Source organism: Nomascus leucogenys, chromosome 12 (genome assembly GCF_006542625.1).
Source record: "Nomascus leucogenys isolate Asia chromosome 12, Asia_NLE_v1, whole genome shotgun sequence".
Classification (NCBI taxonomy): domain Eukaryota; kingdom Metazoa; phylum Chordata; class Mammalia; order Primates; family Hylobatidae; genus Nomascus; species Nomascus leucogenys.
Window position 1 is genome coordinate 44,272,139 of NC_044392.1, and position 17,532 is coordinate 44,289,670.

A 17,532-nucleotide genomic window follows, 5' to 3' on the forward strand; every position below is an offset into this window, starting at 1 on the left:
GGGCCCGAGGGAAAGGCGCAACCGCAGAGAGCACGCGGGGCCGACAGGGGGCGCCGCAGGGCAGAGCAAGGCGAGGGGAGAGCCCGGGAGGGCGGGTGGCGGAGCCAGAGCCGGAGGGGCGGGCCAGGCCCGGTGGAGCAGGCCGGGCGAGGCCGGCCGGAGATCGCAGGAGCTGATGGGTCTCGAAGGGCCAGGGCTGGCCGAGCCTGTGCGTAGGGAGAAAGGCTAGGGTGACCCAGGACCTGAGCGGAGCCATGGCGAGGTAAACGAGTGGATCTTAGGACGGGAGCGGGGACAGGGATAGGGCGAGGGCGGGCAATCCAAAGGCATCCTGGAATTCAGCCTGGGGGAGCGGGGTAGTGGGCCGTCGGAGGACACCAGGGAGAATCCAGGTGGGGGCAGGTCCACTCTCCAGAGTCCACCCACCTGTCCAGTAAGGAGAGAGCACTTGGTGGAAGGAGTCTAGACAAACCCATCTAGTTGGTGTGGTGCTAGGTTTCTATTCTCGACCCCCATCTGTTTAGCCTCCTGGAGGTCTCTGGAGACTCAGTTAATCTGACAGCCAGTTAACAAGGTGAGTCACACTCCTTACAAACCTGGGATTCAAAGTCATCACCTGACTCCTACTCTAGACCCTGATGGTTCTGCCCTGGTGGGCCCCATTTGAGTAAAAGCATACCCCCCAAATACTAAGGGTTGGGTTCCAGACCACTGCAATAAAGCTAATATGGCAATAAAGTGAGTCACACCGCTTTTGTTTTTCTCAGTGCCTGTAAAATTATGTTTACACTATACTGTAGTCTGTTAAGTGTGCAATAGCATTATGTCTAGAAATGCATATACTTTTTTTTTCACTCTGTCGCCAAGGTTGGAGTGCAGTGGCGTGATCTCAGCTTACTGCAACCTCTGCTTCCCAGGTTCAAGCGATTCTCCTGCCTCGGCCTCCTTAGCAGCTGGGATTACAGGCGCACACCGCCATGTCCGGCTAATTTTTGTATTTTTAGTAAAGACGAGGTTTCACCATGTTTGCCAGGCTGGTCTTGAACTCCTGACCTCAAGTGATCCTCCCACCTCGGCCTCCCAAAGTGCCGGGATTACAGGCATGAGCCACAGTGCCCAGCCCAATGCACATACCTTAATTTAAAAAATACTTTATTGCTAAAAATGTTAATATCATTTCAGCCTTTAGTGAGTCATACTGTTTTCACTGGTGCAGCGCCTTGCTTTGATGTTGATGGCTGCTGACTGATCAGGGTGGTGGTTGCTGAAGGTTGGGGTGCCCGTAGCAATTTCTTAAAATAAGACAACAGTGAAGTTTGCCACATCGATTGACTTCCTTTCACAAAAGATTTCTCAATAGCACGCAATGCTGTTTGATAGCATTTAACCCACTGTAGAACTTTTTTTCAAAACTGGAGTCAGTTGTCTCAAATCCTGCCACTGCTTTATCAACCAAGTTTATGGAATATTCTAAATCGTTTCTTGTCATTTCAACAATGCTTACAGCGTCTTCACCAAGAGTAGATTCCATCTCATGAAACTGCTTTCTTTGCTCATCCATAAGCAACTCCTCATCCATTCAACTTTTATCATGAATTGCAGCAATTCAGTTTCATCTTCAGGCTCCACTTCTAATTCTAGTTCTCTTGCTATTTCTACCACATCTGCAGTTACTTCCTCCCACTGAAGTCCTGAACTCCTCCAAGTCATCCATGAGGGTTGGAGTCAACTTCCTCCAAACTCCTGTTAGGGTGGATATTTTGACCTCCTCCCATCATGAATCACAAATGTTCTTAATGGCATTTAGAATGGTGAATCTTATCCAGGTTTTCAATTGAATTTGCCCAGATCCATCAGAGGAATCACTGTGTATGGCAACTCATGCTTTACAAAATGTATTTCTTAAATAGTCAGACTTGAAAGTCGAAATTACTCCTCAATCCACAGGCTGCAGAATGGATACTGTATTAGCAACCATGCAAACAACATTAATCTCCTTGTACATCTCCAGGTGCATTGTCAAGAAGCAGTAATATTTTGAAAGGAATACTTTCCTCTGAGCAGTAGATTTCAATAGTGGGCTTAAAATATTCAGTAAACCATGCTGTAAACAGATGTGCTATCATCCAGACTTTGTTCCTTTTCCAGAGCACAGGGACATAGGCAGGGTAAAATTAGCATTCTTTTTTATTTATTTATTTATTTTGAGACAGATTCGTGCTCTGTCACCCAGGCTGGAGTGCAGTGGCACGATCTTGGCTCACTGTAACCTTCGCCTCCCAGGTTCAAGCAGTTCTCCTGCCTCAGCCCCTCCAGTAGCTGGGACTACAGGCGCACGCCACCATACCTGGCTAATTTTTTTTGTATTTTTAGTGGAGATGGGGTTTCACCATGTTGGCCAGGCTGGTTTTGAACTCCTGACCTCAAGTGATCCTCCCCACTCAGCCTCCCGAAGTGCTGGGATTATAGGCGTGAGCCACCATGCCTGGACTTTTTTTTTTTTTTTTTTTTTCTTTTTAGAGACAGGATCTTGCTCTGTCACCAAGGCTGGAGTCCAATGGCATGATCATAGCTCACTACAGCTTTCTTTTTTTTTGAATCAGAGTCTTGCACTTTCACCCAGCCTGGAGTGCAGTGGCGCAATCTCGGCTCACTGCAAGCTCCTCCTCCCGGGTTCTAGCAATTCTCCTGCCTCAGCCTCCCAAGTAGCTGGGACTACAGGCGCCCACCACCACACCCGGCTAATTTTTTGTATTTTTAGTAGAGACAGGGTTTCACCATGTTAGCCAGGATGGTCTCGATCTCCTGACCCCGTGATCCACCCTCCTTGGCCTCCCACAGTGCTGCAATTACAGGCATAAGCCACCGCCCCTGGCTTCACTACAGCCTTCTAACTGCTGGGCTTAAGCGAAACTCCCACCTCAGCCTCCCAAGTAGCTATGACTACAGGCATGTGCCACCACACCACACTAAATAATCAACATAATTCTGAAGGGCCTGAGGATATTTGGCATGGTAAATGAGCATTGGCTTCAACTTAAAGTTACCAGCTGTATTGGCCCCTAACACCTGTCCTTTGATGCTCTGAAGCCACACATTGACTTCTCTCTAGCTGTGAAAGTCCTAGATGGCATCTTCCTCTAATATAGGCTATTTTGTCTACATTGAAAATTTGTTATTTAGAGGAGCCACCTTCATCAATTGTCTTAGCTAGATCTTCTGGATAACTTACTGCAGCTTCTACATCAGCACTGGCTGTTTCACCTTGCACTTTTATGTTATGGAGATGGCTTCTTAGACTTCTTTCATTAAACTTCACGAACCAACCTCTGCTGGCTTCTAACTTTTCTGTAGCTTCATCACCTCTCTCAGCCTTCATAAAACTGAAGAGAGTTAGGGTCTTGCTGTAGATTAGGCTTTGGCTTTTTTTTTTTTTTTTTTTTTTTTGAGACGGAGTCTTGCTCTGTCGCCCAGGCCAGAGTGCAGTGGCGCAATCTCGGCTCACTGCAAGCTCTGCCTCCCAGGTTCACACCATTCTCCTGCCTCAGCCTCCCGAGTAGCTGGGACTACAGGCGCCCACCACTACGCCCGGCTAATTTTTTGTAGTAGAGATGGGGTTTCACCATGGTCTCGATCTCCTGATCTCGTGATCCGTCCGCCTCGGCCTCCCAAAGTGCAGGGCTTTGGCTTTTAAGGAAATATTGCGGCTGATTTGATCTATCCAGACCACTAAAAGTTTCTTCATATCAGCAATAAGGCTGTTTAGCTTTTTTTTTTTTTTTACGGAGTCTTGCTCTATCGCCCAGGCTGGAATGCAATGGCATGATCTCAGCTCACGGCAACCTCCACCTCCCGGGTTCAAACGATTCTCCTGCCTCAGCCTCCCGAGTAGCTGAGATTACAGGTGCGCACCACCACACCTGGCTAATTTTTTGTATTTTTAGTAGAGACAGGGTTTCACCATGTTGGCCAGGCTGGTCTCAAACTCCTGACCTCATGATCCACCTGCCTTGGCCTCCCAAAGTGCTGGGATTACAGGCGTGAGCCACCGCGCCCGACCATCTGTTTCACTTTCTTATTATTCATGTGTTCACTGGAGTAACACTTTTAATTTCCTTCGAGAACTTTTCCTTTGCATCCACAACTTGGCTATTTAGTGCAAAAGGCCTAGCTTTCAGCCTATCTTGGCTTTCAACATGCCTTCCCCACTAAGCTTAATCATTTCTAGCTTCTGATTTTAAGTGAGAGATGTGTGACTATTCCTTTCACTTCAACACTTAGAGGCCCCTGTAGGGTTATTAATTGGCCTCATTTCAATATTGTTGTGTCTCAGGGAACAGGGAGGCCCTAAGAGAGGGAAAGACTTGGGGGAACGGCTGGTTGGTGGAGCAGTCAGAACACACACAACGTTTGCTGATTAAGTTTACCGTGTTATATGGGTGCGGTTCATGGCGCCCCAAAACAATTACAATAATATATCAAAGATCACTGATCACAGATCACTATAACACATATAGTAACAATGAAAATGCTTGAAATATTGCAAGCAATTACCAAAATGCGAAGTAGAGACCCAAAATGAGCACATGCTATTGGAAAAATGGTGCCAACAGATTTGCTTAAAGCAGTGTTGACACAAATCTTCAATTTCTTTGCTTTGCTTTTCTTAACCTATTGCTGTCACCTGTATGTCCCAAAACCTTCAATTTCTTTAAAAATTCCGCTACCTGTGAAGTGCAATAAATCAAGGCATACCTGTATACTCTCTCCTGTTATCCTGTCTCCAGCCTCTGCACCCCCCTCAGCCTCAGCCCCTCTGCACCCCTGCCCCTGGCACCTTCCCACATCTGAGCTCTGCGTTGTTGCCCTGTGGAAATGCCACCCTTTAGGGAAGTCTCCAACTTATTCAGTCTGTAACTGTCAGAGCACACAGGTGGCTCATCTATCTTAGCAGTTACTGCATGTCACTGGTACTTTAATTCAGTCAGCCACTCAGCCTTTTGGGGAGCATTTGTTGAGTGCCTACTCTGTGCCAAGGGAGAGCTAATATTGAGCATAAGCACAGGATTCTTGCCTTCAGGGAGCTTACAGTCTAGTGGGGGAGGCAGAGATTAATCAAATAATCACATAAAGAAAGAACACATTAAAGAAGTGCCTGGCACCCTGTAGGCCTTCTGCAGGTACCTGGTGAGTGAACACAGCTGCAATCAGGGCTGTGAAAGACGTATGGAGGGTGGGCGCTTCCCTGAGGAGGAGGTGTAAAGGAAAAGCAGGGGTGAACAGGTGAGTGGGGGAGGAAGGGCACTCCAGGTGTGCAAGTCCCTGTGCCAGAAAGAAGAGTGGCCTACAGGAGGACCTAGAGGGCAGTGTGACTGGCGTGCAGTGACAGGAACACAGTTCAAGGTGAGGCTGGAGAGACAGATGGGCCAGGCAAAGCAGGGCCTTCAAGGCCTTCAAAAGTTTTGATACTGGCAGAAAAGCAAAGGGGCACCTATGAAGGCTTTCAGGTAGGGAGGAACTAACCAGCCTGTATTTTGAAATTATGAGCCGTGCATTGGAAGGTTCACTGAATCAATGGAGGAGGCAAGTTAGGAGGCTATCGCTGGAGTTAATTGGGTTGGGTCCATCTCCCTACTAAATGGTAAGTGCCCTAGGACAGAACCTGTGCCTGGTACCCTTCTAAAACCCCAGAAGCACACACACACACAGAGCCCAGCCCGAGCGTGCACAGAAAAGGTACCCCACACACGTGTCTGAAATCAGAGTTACCCAGCAACTTCCAACCCACCAGTTTATGTACACAGGGCCCTGGGGGCCTTGGGAGCAGTGGGTTGGGAAAGGGAGCCAGGCATCCTACTGATCAGCGTCTCCCATGGTAGAACCCGGGAACCAGGCTCCCATCACTTGCTCCGTTAAGTGTTGTTCATGTTCACGGCCTCCCGGTCCACTCCCTGCTCCTGGCAGAGGTACACTAGGCTCTGTCCCCAGCCTTGAGCAGCGACAGCCAGGTGTGCTGGCCTCTGCCACACCATCCTGGCTCCTCAACGGTCCTGGCGTCGAAGTGGAGGTGATGGGGGATGCCGTACTGGAGGCAAGTCATAATGTCCAGGGATGTGGCTGTTCTTGGGTGAGTCATAGTGGCCGGGGGGTAGGCCCGGAGGCAGAGGGGGCTGGGAGCCCACAGAGTCTCGGTCTGGAAACATGAGGACAGGATAAGAGGGAGTGGCTCTTCCCACCACTCTCCCCACTCCCACCACCCCCACTGTGCTCCTCTCCTCTTCAGCCTCTTCAAGGCAAAGAGAAGGAGACGGGGCCTGGATACATACACCAGTTTACTATCAGCTGGCCCTGCGGCTCCGAGCAAAACGCTCTTAGCTCCTCAGCTGCCAGTGGAGAAAGCCACCTCAGCCCGCCCACCTCCCAAGATACGAGGAGACTTTATCACCTGCCTGGCTCCCTACTTTTCTGGGTACCAACTCCACCACTCTGATGCTGTACAACCCCACTTTGGTCCGGAGCTCTGCGAAGTAGGTACACCATACTGTTCTCCAGATGAGGACACAGACTCTGAGAGGCCACGTCGCCGCCCCATCATGCCTGATTTGAGCCCGAAGCTGACCCCAAAGGCCTCACTCGGTGCCACATCATGCCTTCTCCTCTCCCTCTGTTCCTTCTGTTTTTCTGCCTCCCTTGTCCCAGTTCTCTGCTGCTTCTGCCAGTGGAGAGGGAGGGCTCACCATGGATCAGGGGGCTGGGCTGCTCGTAGGTGCCACTGTCTCTCTGTGGCTGGGGTTGCCGCCGCCTATGGCTGTCCCAGAACTGAGGAGGCTGCCTGGGAGGAGATCCTGAGGGAGGGCCTTTCATCTCCATGTAGCTGCTCTCCCGGGGGCCCCCTGGCAAGCTGGGCAGGTCCCGGATGGTGGCATAGGGGTTCTCACTGCTCAGGGAAGCCACACTGGCCCCGAGCTCCTCTTCAGAGATGAGCCCTAAGGATAGAGGAAAGAAGTCAGGCTCCATGGAGGCACTGGTTCCTTAGCCCCAGCTCAGCCACCTCCCTTGTTGCCCCTGTGCCCATACCTTTATTATAGAATGGGCCTGGGCCATTGCTGTAGCTATAGCTGTAGCTTCGGTCCAGGCGGCTGCTCCCTGAGGAGGAGGAGGCAACTGGTAATCAGCCCTCTGTCCCCTCCCCAGCCTCACACGTCCTCTAGAACTGGGGCCCACAGCCCCCGTCTCCAGACACACACACTCAGACACGGCATCTGGGCTGCACACATCCACCCGCGCCAGAGACCCTGGCCTCCCGGCACCTACCCCTGTCCAGAGGCCCTGGAGGGGGCTCCCGGCGGTGCTTCCAGTCAGCAGGCAGGGTGGTGTGGTTATCATGCCCTTGGGCCCCACCTGGCCGCTCAGGGCCCTTCAGGCTGGCAAAGAGCAGGCCTGGAACCTAACAGGGGACAATGCAGGAGGGAGAGCAAGAGGCAAGGACAGGGATTTCCAGAGAAGCAGGTCTGTGCGCTTCCCTCCACAGTGCACCCCCTCCCCCGGCACTGACCTTGTTAGGGGGTGGGGGGTTCAGGGAGCACTGCGACAGGGTGTGGTAGCTGGGGTTGGAGTAGTAGTGACTGTAGCTCGGAGGGACATCTGCATGACAGACACAAGCACAGGGTGAGCTCAGCGATGGGCAGGAGTCCAAGAGAGCCATTTTGTCCCCGGAGATCAGTACTTTGGCCTCCCTGACCTCCCTTCCTCCCTCCTCCCCATTCCTCATCTTCCCTTTGGGTCATGCCCAGCATCCACTCTTGTGCCTATGAGCCAGCTACTCATCTGTGCCCCAGGCCCTGTGCCAGCTCACCTGGCATGACATACTCAGAGCCGTCCAGTCGCCCGCTGCTGTAAGCCACAGCCAGGTGGTGGTGCTCCTTGCCTTTTTGCCAGTGCCGATAGCCAATGAACAGTGCCACCAGGGCTACCACAAGGGACCCCAGCACTGCAATGCCAATCACTGCACCCAGCGAGTTATACGCTACTGGAGTGGTAGGCATCACAGTAAAGGGCTCCTGGATTCCTGTGTGGGATGGGGTGATCACTCAGAATGGCATCTTGGCTCTGCTGCATGGGAGAGGTGCTCAGGAGGGAAGTAGGGACTGTATGAGGGACCTAGGTCCCAGTTCCCCAGGGACAATGGGTGGGAAGGAGAGGGCAAAGAACTCACCAATCCTGCAAGGTGCACCACTGTGCCCTGGGGGACATACACAGGCCCCAGTCTCTGGGTGGCACTTTTCTCCAGGACCACACTGGCATGGCTGGGAGCAGTTAGCACCAAATGTCCCCAGAGGGCAGCCTGGGGAGACAGCCAAGGAGGCAGGCAGGCATCAGAGCGGCCAGGAAACTCTAGTCTCCTTTTTGGGTAAGGGCTAAGTTGGAGGCAGGGGCCTGGAGTTCCCCTTCTGTTGGTACCTTCTAAGCAGTGGTGTCCAGTCCAGCCTGGGGGGCAGATACAGCTCCCATCCTGGGGATGGCAGGTCCCACCATGGTGACATTGGCAGGTCTGGGCACAGTTTTCGCCCCAGTGTCCTGGAGGGCATGCTACGGGAGACAAGGGGCCTGTCTGGTGGGGCGGGTACAGCTTTTCCTGGATGAACTCTCAGCCCCCAGCATCACTGAAGCCTTTAGCTCAGCTTTGGTCTCCCTGGGGAGACCAAAGCTTTGAACAGTATCTGCAACCAATGACTCACAAATGATTATTTCCAGCCCCATCTCTCCCCCCAACTCCAGACCCACGTGTCCAACTACCTACTCAACATCTGCACTTGACTATCTAACAGCCACTACAAAATAATGTATTCAGTGCCACACAACCAAAGGCTTCCAAGCTACCCCGGATGGATTTTTGTTTTGTTTTTAACATAAGAGAGAAGTAAACATCTATCCTGTTTAAGGCATTATTTTTGTGTGTCTAACACTAGCAATAATCTAATAGTAGTTGTAACCAGATTCTATGGAAAAACTCTTCACCAAGATGACTTCCTTCTTTACCCCGCCTGCTGGTAAGCTGAAATTCAGCCTTCTTCATAACAGCCTGTTTCCTCTTTCCAAACTTGTTTTACTTGGCTTTTTTGGACTGATCTTTTCAATGATCTTAATATATTTTTGTGGGGGAAAGGCTCACAAAATAAAGAAATACATGTATTTATTAATATATAAATAAAAATAAACTGAAAAATGCAAAAGAAAAAAAGGACTGGGCACAGTGGCTCACACCTGTAATCCCAGCACTTTGGGAAGCCAAGATCACCTGAGGCGGGTGGATCACCTGAGGTCAGGAGTTCGAGACCAGCCTGGCCAATATGATGAAACCCCAGGGGTCTCTACTAAACATACAAAAATTAGCCTGCTGTGGTGGCGTGTGCCTGTAATCCCAGCTACCGGGGAGGCTGAGGCAAAAGAATTAACTAAACCAGAGGCAGAGGTTGCAGGGAGCTGAGATCATGCCACTGCACTCTAGCCTGGGCAACAAAATGAGATTCCGTCTCAAAAAAAAAGAGAGAAAGAAACGGAGAGAGAGAGTGAGAGAAAGAAAGAAGAAAGAAAGAAAGAAAGAAAGAAAGAAAGAAAGAAAGAAGAAAGAAAGAAAGAGAAAAGGAAAGAAAAGAAAGAAAGAAAGAAAGAAAGAAAGAAAGAAAGAAAGAAAGAAAGAAAGAGAAAGAAAGAGAAAGAAAGAAATCAAGAGAAAATGTCGCAAGCTAAGCCTATGATTTCCCCTGCTCCCATAAAAATACTGTTCTTCCCAGGCTTCCCATGCAGAAGGGCAGGATTTTTATCCCCCTGACCTGTTCACTGCTGCATCCTTAGCACCTAGAACAGTACCCAGCATGCAGGTGGTGCCCAGTAAATATTTGCTCAAGGTGGTCCCAGAGGCTTTTATACCCAGGAGCTGGCGGACAGAGACCTCCCGTCATCAGCAACCCCTCTCAGGCTGCACATGTGCTCAGACACACAAGCTACCACATACGCTGGGAGCAGTCAGGGCCTGTCCAGCCAGCCAGGCAGTAGCAGGTCCCGTTCGAGGGGTGGCAGAAGGAGTGGTTAGCGCACTTGCAGGGCACACAGCGTTTGCCATAGCGGCCAGGCTGACAGGCTAGGGGAAAGGGGTACATGGTGATTGGGGGCAGAGGCCAATCCTCAATCAGCCCTTACCCCCCCCCCCCCCCGTCTCCCTCCCTCCTTCCCACTGCAGTAACTAGTCTGAAGACGGGTCAGAGGAAGAGACTGGGAGTAAGGTGGGGGGCGGGTGGAGGGGGTGGTGCTCTGGCATCTGACACTACACTGTCCCCTGCTGGTGGCAGGTGGAGGGGGCAGTAGGGAGCCTCACATCTCTGGCAGGAGGGGCCTCGGAATCCGGGTGCACACACACAGTTGCCATTCTCAGGGAGACAGGTGCCCCCATTCTTGCAGGTGCAGGTGTTGCTACAGTTGACTCCCCATAAGCCCTCAGGGCAGGACAGGTGGCAGCGGGCGCCTGTGGGAGACAGCAGTCGGGTGTACCTGGCTCTTCTGGACACATTTCCTATGGATGCATCCCCCAATCCACAGTAGGCCTGGGGCCCCAGAATGCTCACCCATCCAGCCAGCCTGGCACTGACAGCGTCCATGAACAGGGTCACAGCCATCAGAGTGGTCACAGTCACAGCGACTGGCACAACCTTCTCCAAACTGCCCCTTCTTGGAGAAGGGGTGGGGAGCAGGTAGGTCAGTCAGCTGGGGGACGCCATGCCCTCCCCTCCCCCAGGCAGACAGGCTGTCCAGCACTCACCGGACAGGGCAGCTGGCAGTGGGCCCCATGCCACCCAGGGGTGCAGGTACAGGCTCCAGTTTGGGGGCTGCAGACTGCCTCATGGGCACACTGGCAGCTGGCATTGCAACCGAAGCCCCAGGTTCCGGGTGGGCAGGGCACAGAGCAGTTACCACGCTGCCAACCTGGAGGAGGGGCCTGGTGGGTATAGCTCCCCTCCTGAGCAAGCACAAAGTGGGAGCTGGCTGGGCCAGATTCTATGCTATGAGCTGGGGTGGGTGGGGGGTGTTCATGGCACCATACAGGAGAAAAGCTAATGAACTATTTGATGCGGAGCAGAAGGCTAACTGCCTTCCAGTGAGGTACCACCACATTCTGGGTCTGGGGTGCCTTCTGCAAAATAAAGGGGATGGCAGTAAACCCAAATGTTTACAGGGGCCCCATCAGGTAACGAAATGACTTATACAGAGGATGTGCCAGACAGTAGGGAGTAGTGGGGGCTGAAGATGGGAGACTTGTTAAACTTAATAGAGAGGTAGCCAAACAAAACACAACTGTATCAGAATCCAGCCTAAAGGTTGCCAACGTGTCACTCTGGCAGATGTGAGGCCCTTCCCAGTGTGGTAATTGTGTTTCTGTATGATTGAGGGTGACGGATGGTCACCACTGAGGTGTCTTTTGGCCTCGGCCTTTAAGGACAGGTAGGATCTTTGTGGTTGAAGAAAAGCAAAGTGGATATTCCAGGAAGAAAGTAGCCTGGATACTTTCCCTATGTCCAGCTGCTGCCCCTCCACCCTTACCCTGCAGCCGCTCCCCTGCCCTTGGCCTACCCATACTCTTGGACTCTCCCTTCTTCCCTTGGCCATCCCCCAAGTCTTCTCACTGGGAAACTCCATCCTATTACCTTCCTTGCAGACGCACTCGCCGTCGATGGGTGAGCAGGCGATGGCATTTTCACATGAGCAGCGTGCAGAACAGTTGACACCATAGGTGTCGGGAGGACAAAGACTAGCACAGTGGGGGCCCTGAAAGAGGGCGAGCCGGTGAGAGGGGCGGCCCATTCTTTGTGGCCTCTCCACCTGCCTCGCTTCCTTGCAGCGGGGGGCGCGCCTCACCCTGTAACCCGGCGCGCACTGACAGAGGCCGCTGGTAGCCTGGCAGACGCCACCGTGCAGGCAGAGACAGTGCTCCTGGCACCCTGGCCCGTGCGTGTCCTGCGGGCAGCTCTCGTTGCAGTGCAGGCCCGCCCAGCCCGGCAGGCAGGAGCACTCCCCGTTCATCGGGTGGCAGCTGGGGGCAGAGGCGGGGGTGTGGCGCGGTCTGAGCTGGGCAGGGGCAGGGCAGCTTCCCCGACCCCTCCGCGTGGTCAGTGGGATTCGCACATCGCTGGAGTAAGGGGGCCACTAGGGAGGCTCCGCGCTATTCTGAAAACGGGGTTGGGGCAAGTAGCGGTACCCCAGGCCCCTCCCGGCCCCCGAAGTCCCTCCCTTTCCCCTTCTGTGACACCTGTTCCCCTTGGATATGGCCCTGGCTCTGTGGCGACTTCGGCCCGGAAGACCTCCCCATTGGCCTCCTGATCCTTTGACCACATGTCCCGCGGCCCACCTGAGGCTGTGCTCCGGGTCGCAGGTGCAGGGGGCCTGGCAGCTGAGACCGTAGAAGCCGTCGGGGCAGAGGCGATCCGTGCAGCGGTCCCCAGTGAAGCCGTGTTCGCACAGACATGCGCCGTTGGCCGGGAAGCAACGGGCGTCCGGGGCGCAGTCGCACGTCTCAGCACAGTCCTGCCCAAAGCGGCCTACCGGGCACTCCTCCCGGCACCTGGGCACCTAGCTGAGTGAGCCTGGCGGCGCCCCACCTCCTCCCTCCCATCTGCCGCCCGCCCCACGCCACTCACCGATCCCCAGTGTAACCCGGAGCGCAGCGGCACTGCCCAGTGAATCGGTCACAGAGGCCGCCGTTGTGGCAGCGACATTCCTGGGAGCAGTTGGGTCCATGAAAGCCCTCTGGGCAGGGCAGGGAGCAGATGGTGCCCTGTGGGGATGAGAGGTCAACAGGGCCCCAGGAACCCAGCCTCCTCCCCAAGGCCACAGGACCCCTTGACACCCCCATAACCACAGAGCTCACCCCCCTCACTCACACCCTCCTTAGAACCCTGCTTAGCACCACCCACAGAATTCTCCCCAGACCCACACCCCATGCCCACAGGCCCCACCCTCCATACCATCCAGCCAGGGGGGCAGCTGCAGGAGCCCTGTGGGGTTTGGAAGACACCTCCATTTTGGCAAGGATGGGTGCTGGGGCAGAAGAAGCCAGAAGTGCCCTGGGAACAGGACACGTCACAGCTGCAGGACAGAGTGGGTGGAGTCAATGTGCAAACAAGCAATAACTGCTTCCCCTCTTGCCTCCAAGGACTGCCCCCACAACCCCCACCTCAGGACTTAGTGATTCACACTTGCTCTTTCCTGCTGGGGACTGTCGAGTCAGAAAGCAAAGGTTTCCAGGACTGGAAATGGCAGGGACACCCTGGCACCAGCAGGTGGGGGTGAGCAAAGAGCCACGGGTGGCATGTCTGCCTCTCGGGCGCCCCCACCTCCTCACCTTGGCTTGGCCTGTTCACTCTCGGGAAACATCTGTGCTACTGTAGTAGGCTCAACTCCAAGAGTGCCTCCACAAAGCGTGATCCTGATTTCCACCTAGGTCTACCTTCTCCCTCCTAGGACTCCCCAGCTCCCCCTGCACCCTGCCTTGCAACAGGGTTCTCTGGGTCCTTGTCCCAGCCTCACTTTGCAGCATGCCTTCACACACGTGCTACCTCATGTTATCTTCACAGCCACCCTTCCATGTAGACAATACTATTCCCGTTTTACAGACAGGAAACAAGCCCACGAAGAGTCAATGATTTGCTCAAGGTCACTCCACTAGTGAGGAATAGGATCCACTGGGACCAGGATCTTGGCCTCCACACCATCTCCACACTTGGGGCCCTGTCTGAGTCGCCTCATTTCCCCACATAGGTCTGTGTGGCCTTGTGTCTGCGACCTTGTTAAAGTGTCGTTCCCCCCATTACATACCTGGGCCCAGTTCTCTCTGCGGGGCAGAAGCAGGCTCCAGTCTGGGGATCACAGGGTGCCCCATGGCACTGGCAGCGGAACTGGCAGGCAGGGCCATAGTAGCCAGGGGTACAGGGCTGAAGGCAGTTCGGGGGCTGCAGACCAGAAGGGCAAGAACATACCCCACTCTTGGGATCACATGAGCTGTTGTTGCCGCAGCTGCAGGGCTTGTCACACTGTGGCCCCCACATTCCTGGGGCACACTCTGTGGGATAAGGAGGTGGGAAGGGGGTCACCAGGGGTCTAGTCCATCCCCAGCCTCCCTGTCTCTGTCTCCCAGCCTCTGTCTCCCAGCCCCCACATGCCCACCCTGTCTTCCACATCTCCAGAAAAGGCAGGTGGCAGCAATGGGGCTCTGGTGGGTAATCGCCCTGGGGTCCTAAGCCCCTGTGCCCTGGTAGGGAGGGTGTACATGAGGGTCCTGTGGCCCTGAAGGCACAAGAGGCCACTCCCTGGGGTCAGTAGCCACTCACCACTGGAACAGTCGTCACCCCGCCAGCCTGGCACACATTGGCACTGATTGGGTGCCACACAACGGCCATGGACACACTCCTGGGCACAGAGCGCTGGGACAGAGATGGGTGTGGTGAGATGTGTCCACCCCTGCCCCTACCCAGCTTTTACCCTGCAAAGCCTAACCCCACCTTCTTCCAAAACCAGGGAACTGAAGTTCTCCAAGCCCCAATTCTGCCTCTAAGATAAAGACTGAGGGGCAGCAACTCAGGGGGAGAACTTAGCAGGATGCCAGTGTTCTGGGTTTCCCTGTTCCTTTTCGTGAAATTGTCTGAGAACCTTGTTGGGAAAATGCTTTGGGGGAGATCCTCAGAAGGGGACTGGACATGGACACTGTCCAGAGAGAGGGCAGGTGTGGGCCGGGGTTCTCTGGAGAGCAGTGTTTGCAGAGGCTCGTGATGGGCAGTGGCTGAGGGAAGCGGGAGGAAGAGGAAGACAGGCTCCAGTCATTACAGGGTGCTGGGAGAGGGGTGCAGTGGGCAGGAGAGACTGGATAGTGACAAGTCAGAGACCAATAGCAACAGAGAGTCAGGGAGAGGAAGAGACAGAGGCAGACCCAGACACCAAGTCCTGAGACACACAGTGACAGAGAGATAGAGACAGCCCAAAGACAGGACAAGAGCTCTAGGGCAGACAGCGATGCAGAGACACTGTTGAGGGACATGGAGAGATGGGGTGGGAGACACATGGGGCCGGCTGGAGAGAGGAGTGTGAAGTGGCGATGGAGAGGGAAGTGCTGATCTGCATCCTGGGGACAAGGCCAGGAAGAGGAGAGGAGGGGGGAACCCAAAAGGGCAGAGGAGTAACCCCATTCTAGAGGGGGCCGGGAGGGACTCAGAAGAGTAGGCTAAGTTCCCCCCATTCCATTACCCCACCCCACTCCCTAACCCAACCCTGGACTCACGGACACAGAACCCCCTGCTCTCATAGAAGCCATGGCAGCACTGCAGGCGCTGGCGGTGGTCCGTCTTCACCACCTGACGGTACACGGTCCGGTATACAACCCTGCGGAGGCCAGGAAGGCGGCCCTCAGCCCTCCCTGCCGTCCTCACTCACCACAGTGTGGCCAGGGGGAAGCCAGGGCAGAGGCACCACTTAACACTCTGGGCTGAGGGCGCATAGAAAGCGCATTCCCTGTTTGAGGTTGCAGTGCACTACAATCTCGCCACCGCACTCCAGCCTGGGTGACAGAGCGAGACCTTGTCTATTAAAAAAAGAAAGAGCATTCCCTTCTTGCCCTCCCCCCAACCCCACAGGCATATACTGTAACACGCATGCGTACCCTAAACACACATACACGCATTCACATATGCATCCCATACACACGTACCCGACTCAGACCATGCAGAATGAATCCCTAGAAGCCAGGAGTTTCCTCTGAGTTTCTGAGAAGTGAACAGGTACAGAGGGCCAGGGGCCAGGCTGAGGCAGCGACTCAGGCAGCCCATCCACCCATGGAGGACGAGGAGCACTCACGTGGGCTGGGGGCAAGTATGGGGGCCCTCCCAGGGCCGCTCGCAGGGCTCTGAGGGGAGCAGGCTGAAGGGGCGGGAGTGGGACTCCTTGGTGGTGGTAGTGAAGCTGCAAGACAGGGAACAGGGTCAGGGCCGAGGGCAGGAGGAGGCCTGAGTGGCCACAATGGGAAAACGGCCGTGAGGGGTTGGCCACAGTGGGGAATCTGCAGCCCAACGCTGGGGCTGCTCCCCAAGCCTAGGATGGGACCCCCATCCTGTCCCACCTCTCAAGTCTGGAGGGCTTCTCTCAGAACTGGAAGGTTCCTGGGATACCCTCCATCAGAGCCCCCTTCCCACTCTGTTGCACCAGAGCCTTCCATTTTTCTCTCCCTGCCCTCCCCTCCCTGTATGGAAAGGGTGAGCGAGAACTGACTCCTGGGCCCAGCTGGCGGAGATGGGCTGAAGTATTTCCGGCTATATTCTGCCCTGGGTCTTTTCTCCTCGCCCTGTTTCCTTTGCTCCCCCTGGGCCAGCCCCTCTGCTTGCTCCACAATAAATGGCTCCCACTCTGCACTCTGTTCCAAAGTTGGCCTCCCACAGGAACTAAGGGACAGGGACAGAGAAAGGATGGTTCAGAGACTGAGACAAGGCCAGAAATGGGGCCGGAGTCAAAGGCAACCCATAGAGAGGAGTAGAGAGAGCAGAAACAGAGAAATAGGCGGGAGGGGAGAGACTGGAGAGAAGGAAGGAGGTTAAAGAAGGACCAAGAAGAGGACCCCAGTAGGGACAATAGGGACAATCAGGAGCTAGGGCTTGGTGCCCTCAAGGTGCAGCAGGGGCCCTCTCACCTTTCCCAGAAGCTGCAGGTGTTGGGGTCACTGGGGTTGAGAGTTCCAGCCAGCTGCAGGCCCACAGCCAGAAGGAGGGGACACAGAGGCGGTGACATGGCAGAGGCCTGCAGCAAGACCGGCGCAGAGTGGGCAGTGGCGCTGCAGCCAGCAGCCTGGAGGACCTGTCTGCAGAGATCTGAGCCGTGGGCATGCAGAAGAGACCAGGCTGCGGCCCCGTGTCCTCTGGCCCCTTGCTCTGTGCTCCAGCTCCCCTAGACCTCACTCCTGAACTGCAGTCACTTCCGCACCTCCGGCCTTTGCTCGTAGTTTGCTTAGACACCCTCACGTCTAATTCTTCACCTGGAGTTCTCGTCTTTCAAGATCTAGTTCAGGTGCCACCCCTTCCGTCCTCCACTTCCTGATCCTCATTGGCAGACGACCCCACTCATTCCTTCTGGGGGTCCCAGTACCATTCACCCCCACCCCACTGTTCCAGTGCCTGTTCCCTGACCATGACCTCCAGAGGCAGGGACCCAGTGTGTTTCATCTCTGAATTCCCAGCCCCCAGCCCAGGCCCTACCCAGGGCACTTTGATATTTGTACCAAGGTGTGAGACTGGAACCAGTGAGGGGAAGTGATGAGAGACTCGGCCTTGGGCTCAGTCAGAGGAAGAACTTTCCAACAATCAGAGCGGCTCAGGAATAGAATCGGCTACCTCAGGTGGTGAGTTCCCCGCCACTGGATATATGCAGGCAGAAGCCAAAACCAGCCTGATGAAATGCTGTCAGGGGTTTCCTGCTCTATGTGGTGGGAGTGGGGCTGGGTCCAGG

At 54.5% G+C, this 17,532-nt stretch overlaps 1 protein-coding gene across 1 annotated transcript; it reads right to left on the bottom strand.

Moving 5' to 3' along the window:
* Nucleotides 1-4,409: 4,409 nt before the first annotated feature.
* Nucleotides 4,410-17,207, bottom strand: PEAR1 (platelet endothelial aggregation receptor 1). The gene is made up of 22 exons (XM_030824175.1): nucleotides 16,721-17,207; nucleotides 15,895-15,999; nucleotides 15,323-15,423; nucleotides 14,379-14,471; nucleotides 13,867-14,110; nucleotides 13,017-13,137; nucleotides 12,690-12,826; nucleotides 12,401-12,613; nucleotides 11,911-12,085; nucleotides 11,700-11,820; nucleotides 10,817-10,980; nucleotides 10,623-10,725; nucleotides 10,376-10,522; nucleotides 10,016-10,141; nucleotides 8,461-8,589; nucleotides 8,216-8,344; nucleotides 7,856-8,068; nucleotides 7,556-7,644; nucleotides 7,315-7,447; nucleotides 7,078-7,146; nucleotides 6,738-6,986; nucleotides 4,410-6,193 (listed from the first exon to the last, which is right to left on the bottom strand). Exons 1-22 carry the CDS (start codon nucleotides 16,816-16,818, stop codon nucleotides 6,042-6,044), a joined length of 3,111 nt encoding a protein of 1,036 aa, XP_030680035.1. The 5' UTR covers nucleotides 16,819-17,207; the 3' UTR covers nucleotides 4,410-6,041.
* Between the last annotated feature and the right edge of the window lie 325 nt (nucleotides 17,208-17,532).

Excerpts from the sequence above, each read along its gene's own strand:
- PEAR1 (XM_030824175.1), bottom strand. The coding sequence starts at position 16,818 with ATGTCACCGCCTCTGTGTCCCCTCCTTCTGGCTGTGGGCCTGCAGCTG. Across the intron at positions 10,981-11,699 it reads CGAGTGCGTCTGCAAGGAAG|GTTGGCAGCGTGGTAACTGC; the intron begins GTAATAGGATGG and ends CCCCTCCTCCAG. Across the intron at positions 7,147-7,314 it reads TCCAGGGCCTCTGGACAGGG|GGAGCAGCCGCCTGGACCGA; the intron begins GTAGGTGCCGGG and ends CCTCCTCCTCAG.